Below are 21,932 nucleotides of genomic sequence, written 5' to 3'. Positions count from 1 at the left end.
GAAAAAAAAACTTGTTTAATCCTAATTATTTTTATGAATATGAAAACTAAACATAAGTAATACTATCTATAGCTACTATAGTATATTTCATATTGACAAAAACTATGTTAATTTTTTTATATATTTTAATAAATTAAACTTTTTTTTTATAAAAAGCAAAGAAGCAAGCTATAACTAGCTAAGTATTACATGACCTAACAATATGTTTATACGTGGGCGAAATTTTCACTTTGCCAGTCGATTTTAATATGAGTTAGTTAAGTCAAATATATAAATTTAAGTTGCAATCAGAGTATATTCAATACTCACTGAGTCACCTGATACCAATTTTTTGCTATTAAGTCACTCAATTTACTCTCTAAATATTTAGTGATGTTCATTATTGGGAGTGTGAGCGTTAAGAGTTCCACATCAAATAAGATATGACTTGAGTGATAATATGTTTACAAGTGATAATAGTCACCATCTTAAAGTTATTTTTGTAAGATATATATTAAGTTAAACCTAAGCTGAATTCTAAGATACATGATCATAACCTTCAATCCAAATTATATGGGCATGCGTACGCAAAAGCAAAAAATTATAGAAGACATTAAATATGAGTTAGTACTATATTAAAATTTAATATAGTATAGAGTTTATCCGAAATTCTTTGAATGACATGCTATTAAGTTTCAGCTATGAAATTAAAATTTAATATAGTATTATAGTTTATCCTAAATTCATTGAATGACATGCTATTAAGTTTCAGTTATGAAATGAAGCTCTATATGGTCCAATGTATGTTGGACATGAGAGAGTTTATATTAAAGTCTCACATTTAATGATATATAATTAACACTATATATGTTGTCCATAAGTCTCACATTTCATCATATATATGATGAAATTATATGATAAAGTCATTGTAAAACTTACATATCTAAGTGGAAGAGTCGAAATTCGAACCTCAATCATAACATCTAGTCTAACAATAACAACACATTGAATTAAGACTTATGGACAATTAACACAATATACTTTTTTTTTTTGTTACATATAACACAATATACTTATAAGTGCAGAACATGTCGATTTTGTTAGGTCGAATCAGAGATCTACTTAAATTAAAAAATAGATGATCATTACATTAGACAAAAATTATTTAGATATACACACATTACTATTTTTTTTTTTGAACAACACCCATTACTAAAATTATCAGAAGTATCTCTTTTCACACCACATAACCCATCGTCCGGTTCCTAACATAGCTTATTGAAAAACTTAGTTAATATTTAGAGATGCTCTAAAGTTTTGTTCCTTTATTGTGAGATGAGATCTACGTATTTTGTTTTTCAACCACAAATTAAAATTAATCCCTTTTATCTTTTGACATTAATAAATGTCGAATAATCAGATTATATCATATTGTAAACGAGGCTAAAACAGACTTGTCAACCACCCTACACAAAGGATAAAAGACAAAACATGAAGAAAAACTTGACGTCTAAAGAAATCAAATCGACGTGGCATATTAATTTTAGTTGTACTCCACCTTCTCTCTTTTTTTTTTTTCTTTTTTTTTTTTTTTTTTTTTTTTTATAAAAAAAAGAAGGGTAAATAATCAATTACCCCTGCAAAATAAGCAAATTTTTGTTTATCCCCCTATGCAGATTTTTTTTCTGTTTATCCCCTGCAAAAAATTGATTCCCTCATTTTGCCCCCTGTGTACAGCAGGCAAGTGCTGTGCAATTTTTCTGACGTGGCTTGTACACATGAAAAAAAACATTTATATTTATTTTTAAAATTCCACGTCAGATAATATTTTTTTCAAAAAAATAAAATAAATTTTTTTTCCTACAAAATTTTTAAAAAAATTCTTATTTATTTTTTTCCAAAATAAAAAAATCCTACAAAAAAAATTAAATTTTTTTGCTACAAAATTAAAAAAACAAATTTTCTTATTTATTTATTTTTTCCAAAATAAAATAAATCCTACAAATAAAATTTTTTTACTGCAAAATTTTAAAAAAATTTCCTACAAATATTTTTTTTTCCTAAAATAAAAAAACTAATTTTCTTATTTTGCTCCCAAAATAAAGATTTTAAAGATTTATTTTCAAACCTTTTTGAATTAAAAAAACAACAGAATCTTCGTCGGAACCGTTTTCTTCCACCGTCGTGATCGTCTTCTTCGTCGTCTTTTACTTCGTTATTGACTTATGCTTCTTTCTATTTTTCTAGTTTTAGAGCAAATGGTTTTGGTACAAGAGGAAAACACGAATAAAATTTCTTTTTCTATTTTTTTAATTCAAAGAGATTAACAAAAAAATAAAGTTTTGTTTTTAAAAAATAAAGATTATGTTTTTTTTAATTCAAGAAAATTTGAAAATAAATCTTTAAAATTTTTATTTTGGAAATAAACTTTATTTCGGAGTAAATCTTTATTTTCGTAGTAAACTAAGAAAATTTATTTTTTTTATTTTGGGAGGACATTTTTTACTTGTTGGAAATATTTTTAAATTTGTTTGTAGGACAAAAGAATTTTTTTTTTGTAGGAAATTTTTTAAAAATTTTTGTAGGAAAATAATTTTGGGAAAAAAAAAAGAAAATTTGTTTTTTTATTTTGTAGGAATTTTTTTTATAAAAGAAATTATCTGACGTGGAATATAAAAAATAAATATAAATAATTTTTTCCACGTGTACGAGCCACGTCAGCAGATTTGCACAGTCACATGTCCTGCTGTACACCCAGAGGGCAAAATGAGGGAATCTATTTTTTGCAAGGGGGTAAACAGAAAAAAAAAAATCTGCATAAGGGGGTAAACGAAAATTTGCTTATTTTGCAGGGAGGTAAATGACCATTTACCCAAAAAAGAAAAACCATTTTGAAACTCGAAAAAAAAATGAATATGAGAACAAAATTTTAATTTACGACAGATTACAACCTAATTAAACATTTAAACGAAATTATCGTCATAACCGGTTCAAAAGTTCATAGTAAATTATCCACTAACTTATTTTTAGAATTGTAAGTTGAGTTTAACTTAACCCTACAAAATCGGTTTGTAAAATGAGAATTGCCTCTATTATATAAATTCATACACATGTCACCTCACATTCGATGTGAGACTTCTTAACACACCCCTCACACACAATACCATTGAACTTAGTGCGTGGACATAAATAATGCGTGATCCGATAGCGGAAATCTGATAGCAGGTAGCCCAACAGATCTTGAACAGACTTTGATACTATGAGAGAATTGAAAGTTGAGTCTAACTTAATTTTACTAACCAGCTCGTAAGGTGAAAACACATCGGACACGTGAGAAGCAGATAAAACAGCAAAAAAAAATAATCTCTTTTTCGTTTTACAACGCAGCCAATGTTAAAATTCAGGGTCAATTGACCGGCCCATACTCAAACCCATTTTTTTTATATTTAAAATTGAAGATCATACCCACACCTTTAACATACTATCAAAATTTCTCGCCACTAAATCAAATCTAATAACTTTATACTCTAAGAGTTTGTTTGGATGAGAGATTCTAGAAATTCAAGGGATTTTAAATACTAAGCAATTCAATTGATTCAATTGAATTCCCTTGATTTTCAAATTCCAGTGTTTGGATAAAGTGTTGAAATTTCATCAATTGTAAAATTCTTTGTTTGGGTAATGTAATTGAATTTCCTTCATTTAATTTTATTTATTTTAATAAAATCGACCCTAAACCCAAAAATTGGCCGAAAAACCGAAAAAATCGATCAAAAACCATAAATCGGTTGAAAACCTAAAATCGACTATAAACCATAAAATCGGCCGAAAAACCTAAAATCGGCCAAAAACCATAATATCGGCCGATAATCCGAAAAAATTGCCCGAAAAACCTAAAATCGATAGTAAACACAAAATCGGCTGAAAAACCTAAAATCGACCAAAAGCCCTAAAATTGACTATAAACTCTAAAATCGGCTGAAAACCCAAAAAATTAATCGAAAACCCAAAAATCGACCGTAAACCCAAAAAATCGACCGAAAAACCTAAAATCGGCGAAAAATCCAAAAATTGATTAAAACCCTAATATCGGCTGAAAAATGGGTTTATAGTCGATTTTAGGTTTTTCGGCCGATTTTTTGGGTTTTCGGTCGATTTTTGGTTTTTCGGCCGATTTTTCGGGTTTCCGGCCGATTTTAGGGTTTATAGTCGATTTTTTTGATTTTGGCCGATTTTAGGTTTTCGGCCGATTTTTTGGGTTTTCGGTCGATTTTTGGTTTTTCGGCCGATTTTTTGGATTTTCAGCCGATTTTAGGGTTTATAGACGATTTTTGAAATTTTGGCCGATTTTAGGTTTTTCTGCCGATTTTTTGAGTTTTCAGCCGATTTTAGTGTTTATAGTCGATTTTTGAGCTTTTGGCCGATTTTAGGTTTTTTCTGCCGATTTTTTGGATTTTCGGCCGATTTAGCGTTTATCGTAGATTTTAAGTTTTTCGGCTAATTTTAGGTTTTACGATCAATTAGTAATTTTTAAAAGTTTATGGAGAAGAAGGAATTTCAAATTCTTTGGTTTTATGTGTCATTTTGAAATTCTCTAAATTAAACTTGAACAAAATACTTCATAAATTTCGATCATTTTAAAAATTCTTCAAATTTTCATCCAAACAATAAAATTCATCTCAAATCATTTGAATTCCTTCAAAACATTACTTTACTTCAAAAAAATCTCTCATCCAAAGACACTCTAACATTTTGATAACTCTAAAGTCTAACTAAACTAAACAAAACAAAGCACAGGTATGGTAAATTTGAATTTAAAATAAATGGTGGGACCCATATAAACAGGTAAAATCGGCCGCCCGGTTTGTCGTGTCTGTCGTCTCCGTCCATTTCCGTCGTTCCATTGCGTTTGACTCTCTCTCTCTCTCTCTCTCTCTCTCTCTCTCTCTCTCTCTCTAAGCAGAGCTAGTAATAAGGCTATATCTGTTCTGTTTTGTTCGATATACAACTGTACCTTCTTCTTCTCCTTCTTCTTTACTCAATCCCTTCATTTAATACATTTGCCAGAGACACCACCAACCTTAGTTAAATTAATCAATCAACACTTCTTCTACTACGTACACACACCAACAACAACAACCATCTACGTACTACTCTTTCATACCATACCATACCATACCATACCATACATACCCTTTTCTCCCTTCACCTCACTCACCAACATCTTCCTTTTTCATGAGGGTCACTCTTTCTTATTAACCCCTTTTCTCTGCTTCTTCCTCTTCCATTATTGTATTTCTTGATACATAGATAGATAGATACTACAACAACAACTAAGATATGACTGGAACTAATCAAGTCAACCTCAGTGAATCTAGGGTATTCTTACTTCCATCTTAAAGCTCACATTTTTATGCCTTTCTTGTGTTTGATGTTTTGTTTTAAAGATTTTTTTTTTTTTTGCTTGTTCTTTGTGGTGATATGTTTGATTGGTGTTCTGTTTGATGTTTGGGTTTTTTTTGTTAGGATCATGTAAAAAAAATTGTGGGTTGGTTGGTTTAATTTGTTTTTTGTTTTCTACTTTCTTCATTTTATGTGTTGGGTTTCTTGTTCTGGTAAATTTGAAAACTTTAAAAATTTAATTTTGTTTCACAATAGTTGGAAAGTCTTGTCTTTTCTTCAAGATTTGTGATAAAGTGCAGAACCCCTTTTCATTCAACACATAAAACAGAACTAATCTGAAGTTTGTTTGTTTTTGTTTTTGCAGAGTGTTGTTCCATTGAATACATATGTATTAATCTCAAATTTCAAGCTTGCATACAATCTTCTAAGACGTGCTGATGGAACATTCAACAGAGATTTAGCAGAGTTTCTTGACAGAAAGGTACCGGCAAACGCGGTTCCCGTCGACAGAGTCTTTTCGTTCGATCATGTCAATAGAAACTCTGGTCTTTTCAATCGAGTTTACTTACCGTCTTCAGAAAATGAACCACAATGGGGTGTCAAAGATTTAGAGAAACCATTGAGTACAACAGAAATTGTTCCTGTCATAGTATTCTTCCATGGTGGAAGCTTCTCACATTCCTCAGCTAACAGTGCTATCTATGACACATTTTGTAGAAGACTAGTAAGCGTTTGTAAAGCTGCTGTTGTTTCGGTTAATTACCGAAGATCGCCGGAGCATCGGTTTCCATGTGCTTATGAAGATGGTTGGAATGCACTCAAATGGGTGAAGTCAAGAAAATGGCTTCAAAGTGGGAAGGAAAAGAAAGTTTATATTTACATGGCTGGTGATAGTTCTGGTGGAAACATTGTTCATCATGTAGCAGTGAAAGCTTCTGAAGAAAAAGAAGAAGGAATTGAGGTCTTAGGGAACATTCTTCTTCATCCACTGTTTGGTGGTGAGAAAAGAACAGATTCTGAAATGAGATTAGATGGAAAGTACTTTGTTAGATTGCAAGATCGTGATTGGTATTGGAGAGCTTTTTTACCGGAAGGTGAAGATAGAGACCACCCTGCTTGTAATCCGTTTGGTCCTAAAGGGGAAAAAAATCTTAAAGGACTTGATAAGTTTCCTAAAAGTCTTGTTTGTGTTGCTGGTTTGGATCTTCTACAAGATTGGCAATTAGCTTATGTGGATGGTTTGAGGAATTTTGGTCAACAAGTTAAACTTCTTTTCCTTAAGGAGGCTACTATTGGCTTTTACTTCTTGCCTAATAATGATCATTTCTATTGCCTTATGGAGGAAATCAAGAACTTTGTTAATCCTAACTGTTAATACTATTACTTAACCTTACCTTTACATAACAAAAGGTTGAATTTTTCATTTGGTTTTTTTTAGTCTTTCTATCTTTTTTTACTACTCGTTCCATTCTTAATTATAAGTAAAAATTTATTTTTCAGATTCATTGAATAATTGATGTATCTGGTCTATATTATAGACTAATTTATCAGTTATTCAATGAATTTGAAACGATGACTTTTGCTTATAATTAAGGATCGAGGAACTACTTAGTAGTGTAATGGTGTGTACTAGGAGAAGAGACTTAAGATTAGGTATTGGTTGATGGTTTTGATTTGGGGATTGTATTTTCCTCATGTAGTGGTACTAATTACTGAATGTGACATGGGGAATATCCCTACATGTTTTTTTATGAATGTATAATATATATAAATATATAAAATTATATAATTTGTGTTGGATTTTTGCTTTTGTTTTTTAGCTGGGATTGGATTCTCCTTTTGATTGAAGCCAATGTTGTGTTTGTCTCTGTTTGCATTCTCTCATGGTTCCAATTCAACAGTTCTAATTTCTTGTGTCATATACAGTATTGCACTGTTGCTTTGATTTTGTCCATAATAGACCCATGTTTTGCACGATGCTTGTGTAAAAACTAGGTTGTGGGTTTATTTTTGTTTTGCATTTCCTAATGAAGGGATATTAAGACCTAATACTAGCATAATGTAAGATGAGGCCTAAAGTTAGTTGAGACTTCAAATGTAACAAATCATGAAAGATAATTGGAAATGGATGAGATGTTGTCATTTTTCTGTGCAGTCATGCCGTCATTATGTTTTTAGCCGTTCAATTAAGATTGAACGATTTAAAAAATAGTATCTTATTTTTATTCTAAATGTTGCAAATTGCCTTGAAAACGTGGAAAAACAGCAAAAGCTGCTGTTTCGGTGCCCCAGGCGAAATTGTGCAGTAGGAAAGGGACTGATTTCTGTTTCTGTGCCTCAGGCGTGAAAACTGGTGGCTCAGGCGAAAATCTCGCCCCATGCGTGAAAACTGGTGCCTCAGGCGAAAACTGCGCAGTAATATATAGGTGTCACGTTTTTGCAGCCGTAAGAGAGAGAAAAATGTGAGGTTTTTAGGGTTTCTTCATCCAACATCAATCTAGGATCAAAAGGGGTTCCTTTTGGGTATATTCTAGGGTTGGGGAAGTGTTTCTAATACCTTGTAATCACTTATCATTGAAATCTCTTGGTCACGGGAAGAGATTTGGGAAAAGGGTATAATTAGGGTTGAAGTCTAATTCTTGCAACTCTTTTGTATTGAATCTCGTTGTAATCAAGTTTTTTTATCGATAGTGGAACGAAGAGTCTCTCCCCCCAGAGTAGGTCGGTTTTGACTGAACTGGATAAACAATTCATCGCGTCTTTTATCGCTTTACTATGTTTTAGCTTTTGTTGATTATTGCTCATCATTTTGATTTGGTTGCTTCAATTCATTTGTCCCACACATAAAAGTATTATTGATGTGTTTTTCGGTCCGAATTCACAACACTAAAAGTACTAGTTAAATCAAGATTGTTTGATCTTTAATCAAACGGTCAAAAATACCCGACTGCATGACTGCAACGACATTCTACCTTAATTCAATCACGGTCCAAGATAATCTATGTTTGAATTGGTGTTGAGGTTGACGAAATTGTATCGCAAAAGCTATAATTTGAAGCTTGATTAAATTTACGATGCCATATAATTTTGTCGAATTCAATGTCATTCTAAAGATGTACTACTTAATTGAGGGCCTAAAACATCAAAAAATGAAGAATAAAAGAAAAGGTTGGAGGGGTAGGAAGCTTTTGATATAGGACAATGTGACATAAGTTAATTTTGGGATGACTTGTCTATTTGACTAGAAAAGTAGAAAAAAGTTTAACCCTCTTTTTTATTTTTCCTATTCTAAAAAGGGTGAATTCTAGAATGGAAGATCCATACATGTCTCCCACTGGTGGGAGATTAAAATACCTATGATAGTAGGTGGAACAGGTAATAGAAATATACATTTTATTTATTTTATTATTTAGATTTTTACAAAATAAATAATGTTTCAAATTTTTGACAAATTTATATAATTATTAAATACAATACTAGTCAATGTAAAAACATATCATATTTTTTAAAAACTAGTAGTATTTTTTTTTTAAAGGAAAACTAGTAAATGTAAAAGAATAAAAATTAAAATTACAAACCTGCTATTGTACTGTAGCAGCAGGTTGCTTATACTAAATCACAGCCGCTTAAGTATTTTTTAACCCATCACACGGCTAAAAGTTAATCTCCTACCAATAGGAGACATGACCGAGTCTCTCATGCTAGAATTCACCTTCTAAAAGGGTCTATTCTTTAGCATCTGGATCATAAGAAAATGTATATTATAGAAGTAAAAGGTAGTACTAGTGGTAGTGCACTAGTGGTAAAAAAATGAAGCATTAATTTGATTTATTCTCTTGTTTACCACCACTCTTTGCATTTACATCAGAAAATAAAAATGACATTCCTCTAAAAATTTGTTTTTGTATAATTTAGCATGTTTTTGGTTACAATTCTCCTCAATGCAGCTGCGAGTCTACTAAGGTATTCAACGCGAAAAGAATCTAGGAATTCTTGTTTCTAAAAAATGCACTATCGGGTGTCAACCGTGATTCCAAATAGTCTATTAAACAACTTTCACAATAACTTTTAAATGATTAGCACAATATTTTTTTTTAGTTTTCAATAGAACAGATGATCGAACTCAAGATCTCATGCACAAACTCCCTCCACTATACAAAATCTAGTGGCTGACACAATTTAAATATACGATAAATCATGGTTAGTAGATATGTAATTTATATATTATGTATACGTCAAAATTCATTAACTACAAACTCGAACTTGTGATTAAATATAATTGCGATGGAGAATAATTGAACCATGTTTGGATTGGAGAGAATGAAGCTAAACCCCATCCACCAAAAAGAACATGAAAAGATTTTCACGCCAAGAATGATTGGCAGGAGTTTGAATCATAAATTTCGCCATCTTTCAACATCAATCTTATTAATTCTTGTCTTCTCCTTATTGCCAATTCAATCAAGTTCTGTTTGGAGTTTGGGAAAACAGCAAAAACGGGAATTTGGCATTGTTTTCAAAGGGAGGGAACCCCCCTTTTTTTTTTCTCTAGTGGTTGTGAGTTTTGGATGTATTCTTTATTTTAGGGACCACTTTTGGGAACCTAAAAAAGTACAATAAAAAATATTAACACAGTTGAGATTGCTTTAAAGTGTGAAGTGTAGGAACAGCTAAGCTTAGACAAGGACATGGAACCTTGTCTTTTATTGACTTTGTTGTATAGAGAGAGGGGAAATGGTTAGTATTAATTTTTGGATTTAAGCTTTATTTTCACCTTTCTTGTGTGTATTATTTCATGTCTTAATGTGATTTGTCCTTAGTAAATTACTAGCTGTTTATGTCTTGACAATATTCTCCAATGCGACAAAGTGAGGAGTCATTGTCAACAAAGGGGTTTTCTTTATTGGGGTTCATAGACAAACAACTTCAATTTTTTGGTCGGTATAGCTTCCTTTTAAAATTTAATGGAGTAGTATAAATAAATCAACTGTCCTTGGTTCTTAAACAAAATATTTCTCTAAGAAAAAAATTCATTAATTAAAATATTTAAAAATTATAAAGTTGAATTGTAAAATAAAAAAAAATTACAAAGTTGATAATAGTTAAAAATTAATTTAAGTTTTAGATAATTTAATTAATGAATTTTTTTATTGATAGGTCATATTAGACACTAGTTAAGGGAACACAAAGTAATCAATTTTACATTGAAAAAATATATTACACATTAATCGCTATTTGATCCAGTGATGATTGATGATGAACTTGGTAGGGAGAACCACAGTTCGATCTCCCGCAACTGCGATCGAAAGGAGGCTAAAACTACTTGATGCCAAAACTGACCCCAAACCAAATTAAACGGTCCGGTGAGCCGGATACCGTTGGTGAAAAAGAATTCTAAGACAATTTTAGTACTTTTCGTTTCATTCATGACTAATATTCCAGGCACTAGTTAGCATTTTTATATAGGAACCGGAAGGAGAGGATCCAGATCCTTTTATATATAAGAATATTTGTTAGTATATCTTAAAAAAGAATATATGTTAGTATTTTTCATAAATTAACACAGATTTTTAAAGAGAATTCTATCCTACTATATTTAAATTTGAAGATGATGCTTTGTGGTTTACATGTTCACAACAAAACATTAGTAAATGACATATCCTTCTCTTGAGTGTGTCAATAGTGCTAGATGGATGAGATCTATAAGATGTTTGTGATATTAAAAAAACAACTTCTTTTGAGGTGTCAACCTCTAAATGCAGCAATACATAGATGAACTAATCTATGGTTGTGTTTAGTACAACATTGCATTAGAATATGAAATTGTCTCAAGATATTTGGTTCTCAAAAGTCAATTATTAATTTTCCTATACATGGAGCTTAGTTAGTACCAACCGCTCCATACTGAGTTTGGTTCAACATTGGTGCTTATCAAATGACAAATAAACAATTCATAATATTTATTTTTGTTTTAATCATCGGTATGTGGTTTATTGGACCGCCTAATCTGACACGGAGTCAGTTCTGACATTAAGTGGTTCCAACACCTTTTTATCGTAATTATGGGGGATTAAACTGTGATCCTTCCTACTAAGTCCAACGTCAATCACTCTGCATCAACTAACAATTTGTATAAACAATTCATATTAGAAAATGATATGCTACATAGCTAGTTTTATGATATCTTGACCAGCTTAACCTATAACCTTATTATATTTTTAAGTGTGAACTTCCAAAAAATTGTTAATGAGCATGAGAGTATGGTAAAAATTATTTCAAATATAATATTCTACATATGATGCATATAAAAATAAATAAAAAATAATATTCTACTATATGGTCAACAATACTTACTATTAGAAAATGCTATAGCTAGGGCAATCTTTTAAGCTTAAACTTACATGATTAACTTATTATTATATTATTTATCAAAGCGTGACATTGAAAATTACTAGTAGACACAACCTCCTAAATATATTACCTCATGAATGACATTTGGACAAGAATGATAAAACAAAATATTCCCAATATGATAATGCTGTAGACTTTGAATGATTGTAGGTCAGTTGGACCCGGCCACACCAAACAATCTGCCAGGAGGTAATCCTATAATTTTAATCCATAGGACCCAGTGTGGTTACACAATCTAGCTAAGTTTTATTCATAATTAACATTTTTGTTTTATTCATAATAAACATTTTTGTGATTGAGGGGTTGGATTGGAGGCAATGGAGGGTAAAGTCATATATAGGCATCTACTCCTAATAATTTGGGTCTCATAGCTCATTATGTAAGCAAAAATTGTTTGTTAAGGAAATGTCACCTCATTGTTGAAATTACTATTTTGACCCCCACAAAAGCAAAAAATTGAATGAGTTAAACCAACAATTCAACACCTTCCTAGGTATTTCCTTTCTTTTTGGACAAGACCTTAAATAAAAAAAATAAAATTGTATCTCCCTATTTTGGACATATTATTTTTTACAAAAATTATAATGATGTGATATTTGATGCTGTAAATAATAATGATGTGGAGCATAATATTATTGTCGAAAGTAATATAGAGGAAATTAACATGATAAAAATTGCATAATAGTGATGACTACTTAATTAGTTGAGTTAGTTCAAAATTCTATAGTGAAATGTGAAGTCTTGTGGATCTCTCCTAATAAAATATCTAAAATGTTGTGTATTAATTTTATTTTCTCACAACATTTATTCTCAATATATTTTTTTTGCCGATTTTATTCACCCGCCCCGAATGATAAATTGTGGAATATTCTTCTTATTAGTATTACTTTTCTATTTGATACTAGTAATGGGAATAAAATTATCGATCCAACCATGTTTTCTTCGATAATTGGAGATAAAAATATTTGATGTGTTGAGCCATATGGACATTACTTGACAAAGAATGCTTATAGACTTTGCACTTAAGAACTCATTGATACATATCTTCTCTCAGGGAATGTGACATTTAATCTGGAAGCTTCACACTTTCCCATGTTAAGAAGTCTCACATCGGTTATGAGATGACATTGACAAGTGTTTATAAGCAAGTGACAATCATCATCTTACAAGTCGGTTTTGTAAGAATGAGTTAGGCTCAATACTCATTTCTAAAATGATATCAGAGTCTTTCCCCGATCTGTTGTACCACATGTTATTAGGTTTTCGCTATCGGACCACCCACCGTTTATATCCACGCACCAAGCCCAATAGTGCTAGACGTGACGGGGTGTATTAAGAAGTCCCACATTGGTTGTGAGATGACCTTGATAAGTGTTTATAAGCAAGTGACAATCCTCACCTTACAAGCTAGTTTTGTAAGGATGAGTTAGGTCCGAAACTCAATTTTAAGATCCCATAGATTAAGAACTTTTTATGTCGTGTTTGTCTCGACTGCCTTTTTAACGCGTCTTAAACTTCGAGATAATTAAAGATGTGAATTGTCCAGCAAAATGCAGCGAATGAATAAATCTCCATTTATTTTTTTTTGCAGGAGGAACAACGGACATTTGGCGTCAGAGGAAATTCTGTTTGGACGTATATATGTGCAACTGTTAGTCAATTTCTCGTAAATTTGAAGGCTTTTAAATTAAAGACTAAAAAGAAAAATTACACCAATTTAGTCCTCGTTGATTTCTAATCCTTTTCACATATTAACTTTGCAGTCCTCGATCCATTATTAATGGACAACATATTTGTTTTCAAATTAGTCAATTCTTCAATCGAATTTTAAGACAATTAGTCAAAACTTAAAACAAAACTACGCAATGCTAGGTGCATAAGTGAATATGAAATAGAATGTAATTTCAATATTCCATATATGAATAATGCTATCAACACACTTTTTAACAAACACACTCCAACTTGACTACTCCCTCCAGCCTTGTTTATAAGTAAAAATCAACAAAATATTTTGGCCTCAAATATAAGTAAAAGTTACCAAAATCAACTTCATTTAATGTTATTCTTCCAAAAGTACCCTTATTAATAGTTCTACTGTTTAACATGATTATAGAGTCCCGATACATATTTAATAAATTGTAAGGTCATTTTAGAAATTTCAATAGAAACATCACGTAAAATTAAGATAAAAAAGATACTCGTTAATAAGTGTGCAAAAATGATTTTTTGCTTATAAAAGAGGCCAGAGTAGTACGAATTATCGTTTTTATCCTATATATATCATAGATGCGGAGTCAACAATATATGGATTTAATTTAATTTATATACTAACAGTACAAAACTATTTTATACATACAGTTAATCAAATCATCATGACATGACATATAAAAATTTAAAACTTTACTTTAAGAACAAATTTATAAAGGAAAATGCTAAACGGTGTCCCGTCTATTAAATACATATGTAAAATATATAATTTTACATTGTAAATTACATAGCAATAATCTCTATGTATATTGAACGTGACAAAGGGTTTTGTAAGATGAGTAAATGAAACATGAGAAAAATACAAAAAACTGATTAAAAGAAAATGGTGTTGAAATATAAAACAAGAACATGTTGAATGACAAAGGTGAGGAAAAAAAGACTAGGAAGAGAGTATCCTATGAAAAACATGGGAAGATACAAACTCCTTAATTAGTGCTATCTAGCTAGATCTTCATGACATTATATAAAATCTTGATGTTCATAATTTAAGCATGTAATTTGTCCATGATGAGAAAAAAAAACATTAAAATAGTAGTATATTTTAAAGAACAGGAAGGGAAAATCAAATAGAAACTATTCCACAAAAGACAGAATTTATAACAAACAAAAGTAATTGTTTTTACCTGATTTAAGGTCAATATCAAGTAGCAGGAAATGTCTATAGGGTAAATAAATTTTGATGCTGGGACCTACTTATCTTGTTTGTTGGATTGGGTGTAACTAATGTATCTACCAAACTAACTTCCAAAATTTATTTAATTCCCTCATTCTGACTAGACGGTATCCAAAAGTACATATATAATTCATATTCCATAGTTCATACTCATAATGAAATAACATTTGCCTAGTAAAAAACATCAATTTTACTTTTTTAGGATTAAATAATATTTTGTCCTACAAATATTGAGTTTTTTGTTTTAGCGTCTATAAAATAAAACGAGATGTTTTTGTCCCTATAAAATTTTCTAATACGCAGTTTTATTCTTGTTGAATTCAAATTTTGTTTAATTATTTTCAATTTTGGAATATTATAATATATATTTTTTACAAAATAGTAGAATTTTTTAACTTGAGGTTAATTAAATACGATTTTTTTTAAAACTAAATTTTGTTTCCCAATAATTAGTGAATTTTGATTTCCGACCTTATAAAAAACATGTTATCGTCCCAAAAAAAATTTCTATATTGTTTTTAGTCGCGAATGACTTATTTATGTTTATTTCAATGTCAATGTTGTGATCCTTTTATATTCAAAACATGTCTTGTCTATACTATATTAAACTTATATAAGTCTATATTATGTTTTAAAAAAGTCAAAATTTTGTCAATTTTTTAAAAAACACACATAAGGAAAAAATAATATACAATAGGGAGGACCAGAACCATACCCTAGAAAATAAAAGTAAAAAAAAAAAACAAAAAACAAAAGCAAAGAAAAAATAACAAAGAAAATCTAAATATGGAGGAAACCTCCAACCCTAAATCATGAAACATGCATATCTCAACAAATCTGAATATTTGAGAGTATTACACGGTTTAAATATGTCAACCAAATCAACCTGACGGAAACCAACGATCCTCACAGGTTCAAAAGCAACCCCAACGGGGTAAGAAGGTGATGCGAAGGTATGTTCTCGTCACACAAGCATATTATAGAGGCTACATCGCGGCGGCACAAAGGCAGAATAGAGAAGGAAGTGGCATGCAACAAGGGTTGATGTTTGAGGATGATGGGAGAAAAGGAGAAAAGCATCAAGCAACTATGGGAGAGAAGATGGGCTACAACGCAAGGGTTTTGACCTATTAATCTTTTGTTCATTAAGGACTAAAAACAAAATATTAAAATTTTGAAAATAAAACCATGTGTTTTTTTAATAGGAACAAAAATCCACTACTAGAAAAAAGATATTTGGTTAAAGGATTTCACTACTGTTTTTAATATAACTGAAGTGAAATACAATTGGGCAAAGTATTCCACTACTGTTTATTGCATAACAAAAGTGAAAAACTTATGGGCAAGTGATTTCACTACTGATTTTGCTAAAACTGAAGTGAAAAATCAACGCGGTGGTATTATTGTAACTATGTTGAAGTTTAATTTTTAATTGATTTCCTTGAAAATTTAGAAAGGTTTTCTTTCCCTCTCCCACATACATTCGCGCAGAACAAACATTAAACCCTAACTCTCCAAATCTTGTCTTCCTTCTTCAATGAAACCCTAACTCACTGAATTCAATCGTGTTATTCCTTCTTCGTTGAAACCCTAACTCACTGAATCTAATCGTGTTCTACAATTTCATTCTTCTTCGTTCTGCAATTTCGTTCTTTTTCATTCTGCAATTTCGGTTTGGTTCTTCGTTGAGCAGTAGAAGGTTTGGTTCTTCGTCGTTGCATCAATTTTGATTTGCAATTTCGATTCCCTTCTTGGATTTATTAAATCTTAAACTAGGGTTAATGAAGGGTTCTTAGGGTTATGGTATTGTGTGTTTTGTTCCATTTTTCTCATGTTAATTGTTTTGCTTTGTTACGCTGTGTGAAATAGGTTGATTTTGAAGGCGATTAGAAGAAGAAAAGATGAGGCCTGTTTTTCGGTGGGAATTTGGAATATGATACTCACGGTGAAAAGGTGATGTAGAGCCCTGGTATTGCTTTCGAAGAGAATATACAGGTATAAGTGTTACCTTGTTTATGGCTTAGACTATTAAGATTTTGAATTCTTTGTTTTGAGTTTCATGCATCACTCCCAATCTTATCTTATGAATAATGAATAAAGCAATGGATTATGGATGTTGAACTCTGAAAGTTCTGTTTCTAACTTGTTGGATCAGGCTACTATCCGGGAGCTTGAAGAATAAGTGAAGCTTCTCAAGAATCTTAAGCATCCAAATATTGTTGTGAGTTTGTGGATTCTTATTATGTTAGTTTGACTGAGTGGTTTTGATTGCTTGATGTGGAATATGGTAATTTTATTTTATCCTTTTTGGTTATTTTTTATAATAGAGATACTTAGGAACTGCTAGAGAGGAAGATTCCTTAAATATTCTGCTTGAGTTTGTACCTGGTGGATCTATCTCATCACTATTGGGGAAATTCGGATCCTTTCCTGAGTCAGTGAGTGGTTTATACTTTATCAACTGCGTAGAGAATATGATAGGTTGTGCTTTGTTGTTGCTTCACAATAAAGGAATTAACGTGGAGCTGTATGGACTGTGAAATGAGAGACATGATTGTGTATTCTTGGTGCTTTTCTGAGAGAATCAGCTTAGTTTTTATCTATTTGTAGATTTTGAAGTTGTAAAGTCTATGGATTAATTTTGATTCAAATGTCATGTGGGGACATAATGTGGATGAAGAACAAAAATTGTCATTGCATTTTTGCTTCTTTTAGCTTTTGTTTTACGTCAATTGTGATTTTTTTGTAGCTTGAATGCTCAACTTGTTCGTCGCAGACTAAGACATATTGCGATGAGGTAATAATTCTCTCTCTTTCCTCACACATGATGTTGTTGGAACAAATTACTCTGTTAAACTGAAATGTGTCACTTCAGCTTGGTGATTTATTTTTAATTGCTAATATTTATTTGATATGATGTAATATGAACAAAAATTATACACAGGAAATTCTTTTATGGTTCAATTTCATTGATTCCATTGTCCTTTGCATTTAGTGTACGTATGTGTTCCGTGAATGTTAATTACGTATATAGTATGTCTTTTTGCAATGATTCTTCTATTCTATAGATTGTGATAATGCCCTTTAGTTTAATGTTTAGTTATTTCTTTGCTTCACTGGATAATAATTCATATTAATTTTACATTTCAGGTTTTACCTTTGCCTAATGTCCCATTCTTCTGGATTTTATACCGCTCGTATTCTCATTGGAGGGCACTTCAGGTTTGTACTGTTGATAAATGTTCTTGGCACTTGCATTTTATTATTTTCCCTCTCCTCTCATTTATGTTATGGTGTATGTTTTTGCCGTCTCAATCAAGGACTTTCCTTTTACCTGTCTCAACATTCAAATTTTCAATTAAGAGCTTTGTTTTATAGATGTTATATTCAGTGTTGTTAAATAGTGACTGCAGTGGCGCTATAGCGTAGCGGAATTTGAACTAAACTAATCCCTATTGTTCTGCAGTATGCATTTTCCTACCAAATATTGTCAAATAGTAGCTGTAGTGGCACCATAGCTCAGTTGCATAGAGGATTTGAATAAACCTTTATTTTTCTGTGATTCGCAATTGATAAGACTATTCTTGCCAAACCCAGCAAAAAAAACACCTCAAATCTGTCCAATGACGCCAGTTATTCCTTGAAATAATGAGGGCTCCTGCTATATATTGAAGCTTCCTATTCTTTTGATCTTCACAAGATGTTTATTTGTAAATCCAATTGACCCACTTATACATGCTTTAAATTTAGGGAGGATTATCCAATTGACCCACTTATACATGCTTTAAATTTAGGTTGTGCAATGTTCCATTTTTTTGACAGGTTATAAGAGTGTATACAAAGCAGCTTTTACTGGGGCTTGAATATCTTCATAATAACGGAATTATTCACAGGGATATTAAGGTACATGGTCCATGCTTTTAATTTTAGACGACTCTTCCATGTTTCCTCTCTCTCTCTCTCTCTCTCTCTCTCTCTCTCTCTCTCTCTCTCTCATATTTTGTAGATATGTTGGAATTGGATATAGGGTGCAAACATTCTAGTTGATAACAAAGGGTGTATTAAACTCGCAAACTTTGGTGCATCCAGGAAAGTCGTGGAATTGGTATGATAGTTGATATTATTAATTCATTATGCTATTACAAGCTTCTTGTGTAACTTTGTGGCCATGACATCTGAAGTTTGTGAATTTTGTTTGATATAGGCTACCATAGTACCATGAATGGAACAAAGTCTATGAATGGTATCCCACACTTTGCTTCTGAATAAGATGAGGTCGAGGTTTCAGCTATGGTAACCTCTGCTTGAAACTTGCTAAAACTAGTATGGAAAAGGGTGCTGACTATCCGAAGAACGAGATTCAACGTCTTGAGGGCATGCTTTGAAATGTAATTTATTAATATTATAAATATAGCCGTAACAACTCATATGAATATCATATTACGTAGTTTTTAATTTTGCTTCCGACTTGCAATAACTAACATCAAACTGATGAAGGGAAGATACAACGGAAATAACATTGATACAATGGAAATATCATATTATGTTTTGTTTTTCCTTGTAAACGTGTTTATTTTTTTTTCTCTCTATATCTATCTCACTCTTTAGATATTATGTTATTTTAGCTTGTCATTCTTCCATGTGTTGCATGTGAAAATCATGATATTAATAAGCGTAAAGCTCTAAGTTTGGATAAGTGACTGGAATTAACAGGGAAGTAAAAATTGCTTGGCTAAAAGGTGATATATGAAAAAATTATTGATTTTGCTGATTTTAGCTTTATATTTACTGACTAATGCCAACCCCTTCATGTAATAGTATAGCAGGAAAAAAATCATTTTTTTTTCAAAAAATTAATACATTCCACGTCGGGTTTAATACAAAACAGACGTGAAATCCCCACTTGTCACTTCAGGTTATACAAAACACCGACGTGGAATCCCTTTTTATTTAATACTCCATCCGGTCCTTATTATAAGAAACAGTTTGACAAAAACACACAGACCAAGGAGACCTATTTTTTTTATTAAAAATTCAAAAATGTTATGTTTAATTCCAAAAATAACCTTGGCCTTAATTAATTGTTGTCTCTTGTAATTATCAATATACTAAAATGTTATGTTTAATTCTAGTGTGTGTAATTAATGTTAAGCATTGGAATAGGTTATATTGGAGTATGCAATTCAATTCAATAAGGGTATAAAAGGAATTACTTATTTAATAAAGCATAGATTTAAGGAGTGTTCCTTATATAAAGGACAAAAAAAAATCCAAACTGTTCCTTATAAAAAGGACCGGAGGGAGTAAAAATTAATTGAAAAATCAGGATACCACTTCGGTTAAAAACCGAACCGACGTGGAATCTCCAGACTTACAACGACGATAGTCTTTACGTCGGGTCCAAAACCGACGTGAAAAGTGGTTTCTGTCCGACTTAGAATCTCCATTCTGTACTAGTGACCATAATTCGTTAATTTTATAAATAAGAAAAACATGTTTAATCTGATTTAATCCCTAAAATGGTTTGTGACGTTTGGTATTTATTTACATTTTATAGAGACTACTTTATAAAATGTAAATAAATACCAAACGTCACAAACCATTTATAGAGACTACTTTAAAGATTAAAGTTATTGGGGTGGAGTGGGTAGTCCAACTGGGTTGAGTTAAGGGTAATAAGTTAAAGAGTAAAAGTCTAGAGGTCAAGTCTTGGCGAGGTGAAAAAACTAACATTAACAACTGATTACTAATTTTGGCCGTTTTAAAAAAAAATTAAAAGGCTAAATTGCACTTTTGGCCCCTTAAGTTTCAGAAACTTGCAATTTTGGCCCCTTATGTTTCAAAATAGCACTTATAGCCCCCTAAGTTTCAAAAAGTTGCGATTTTGGCCCCCTATGTTTCAAAATAGCAATTTTGGCCCCCTAAGTTTTAGTAGTTGCGATTTTGGCCACCTATGTTTCAAAATAGCACTTTTGGCCCCTATCTTTACCCCTTTTGTAAAAGGTCAATTTTGATCGAGTCAAAGTTGATGTGGCAAGTCACTTAAGTGACTCATCTGCCATGTCAACAGTTTTTTGTCATCTTATAATTAAAAAAACTAAAAGAATAAAAAAATAAAAGGAAGAAGTCACATGCTTTAAATTTATTCTTTCACTACGTTCAAAAAAAATAAAATTATTCTTTCACTAACACACATATATAATCTCAAATCCTAAAGAATTAACCAAATACTTCGTGACGTTTATTCAAAAGGATTTTTCACTATACGTAAAAAAAAACCTAATTCCAAATCCAAAAATAGGAAACAATGGAAATTGAAAACTCTTCGTGCTTTTTGTTATGTCTTTTTAATTATGTAATGACTTCATATATGTAATGACTTGATTTGTTATGTCATTTTGATTTAGAAAAGTGTCTTGAACTTCCATTTAGAAAAGTGTCTTGAACTTTCATTTTGCAAAAGGGGTAAACATAGGGGGCCAAAATTGCTATTTTGAAACATAGGAGGCCAAAATAGCAACTTTTTGAAATTTAGGGGGCCAAAAGTGCTATTTTGAAACATAGGGGGTCAAAATTGCAACTTCCTGAAACTTAGGGGGCCAAAAGTGCTATTTTGAAATATAGGGGACCAAAATCGCAACTTTCTGAAATTTAAGGGGCCAAAAGTGCAATTTAGCCAAATTAAAAATATCTATTTTTGGTAAAGAATTTTGAAAATACAAACTATATTACTATAAACTGTATTATTATAGAAGAGTAAATTTATTATTAGAATTTAATAGAGATTTAACTTGAAATAAAGTAATTTTGTAGAGATTAAAAATATAAACTTTATATATTTTATAGTGATTATGGGCTTTTGATATGGTTTTTAATTTGTCTTAGATCTATAGATTTAGTTCCATACGTTTGTTCTAGGCTTTACAAACCCTTTCTGACTACAAAAGGAAATTTTTTCTTCATACCCTCTCTTTTATACGTATACCCCCATGAAACATCAGAACACAGAATAGTATACTCTTACTTTTTAAGCAAATAATCAAATATATTAAATCAATATTTTTCTATTATAAAAAAAAAACTCAATATTTTTCTCCAAAAGTAATTTACCCCCAAACTGACCAAACTTTCAAAAGCCAAAAAGCAAGTGAGTGATTTTTCCAGAAAGATTTGGTATTTATCAACTTTCGATTTGAAT

At 31.1% G+C, this 21,932-nt stretch overlaps 1 protein-coding gene and 1 long non-coding RNA gene across 3 annotated transcripts; both read left to right on the top strand.

Annotated features, from left to right (window-relative positions):
- The first annotated feature begins 4,857 nt into the window (after window positions 1-4,857).
- LOC123889479 (gibberellin receptor GID1B-like) lies at window positions 4,858-7,182 on the top strand. The gene is made up of 2 exons (XM_045938826.1): window positions 4,858-5,358; window positions 5,747-7,182. The coding sequence occupies exons 1-2, from the start codon at window positions 5,320-5,322 to the stop codon at window positions 6,755-6,757; spliced, it is 1,050 nt and encodes a 349-aa protein (XP_045794782.1). The 5' UTR covers window positions 4,858-5,319; the 3' UTR covers window positions 6,758-7,182.
- Window positions 7,183-16,190: 9,008 nt separating this feature from the next.
- LOC123891261 lies at window positions 16,191-19,290 on the top strand. 2 transcript variants are annotated; one of them, XR_006803043.1, is made up of 9 exons: window positions 16,191-16,433; window positions 16,604-16,729; window positions 16,890-16,955; window positions 17,062-17,172; window positions 17,484-17,531; window positions 17,885-17,956; window positions 18,557-18,637; window positions 18,762-18,839; window positions 18,939-19,290. It is a non-coding gene; the product is annotated as an uncharacterized LOC123891261 (long non-coding RNA). The 2 variants fall into 2 exon arrangements; XR_006803042.1 differs by having other exon boundaries at window positions 16,208-16,433; window positions 18,741-18,839; window positions 18,939-19,262.
- Window positions 19,291-21,932: the final 2,642 nt, after the last annotated feature.

Source organism: Trifolium pratense, linkage group LG6 (genome assembly GCF_020283565.1).
Source record: "Trifolium pratense cultivar HEN17-A07 linkage group LG6, ARS_RC_1.1, whole genome shotgun sequence".
In the NCBI taxonomy this organism is placed as follows: Eukaryota; Viridiplantae; Streptophyta; class Magnoliopsida; order Fabales; family Fabaceae; genus Trifolium; species Trifolium pratense.
This window is presented reverse-complemented; position numbering and strand designations above follow the sequence as displayed.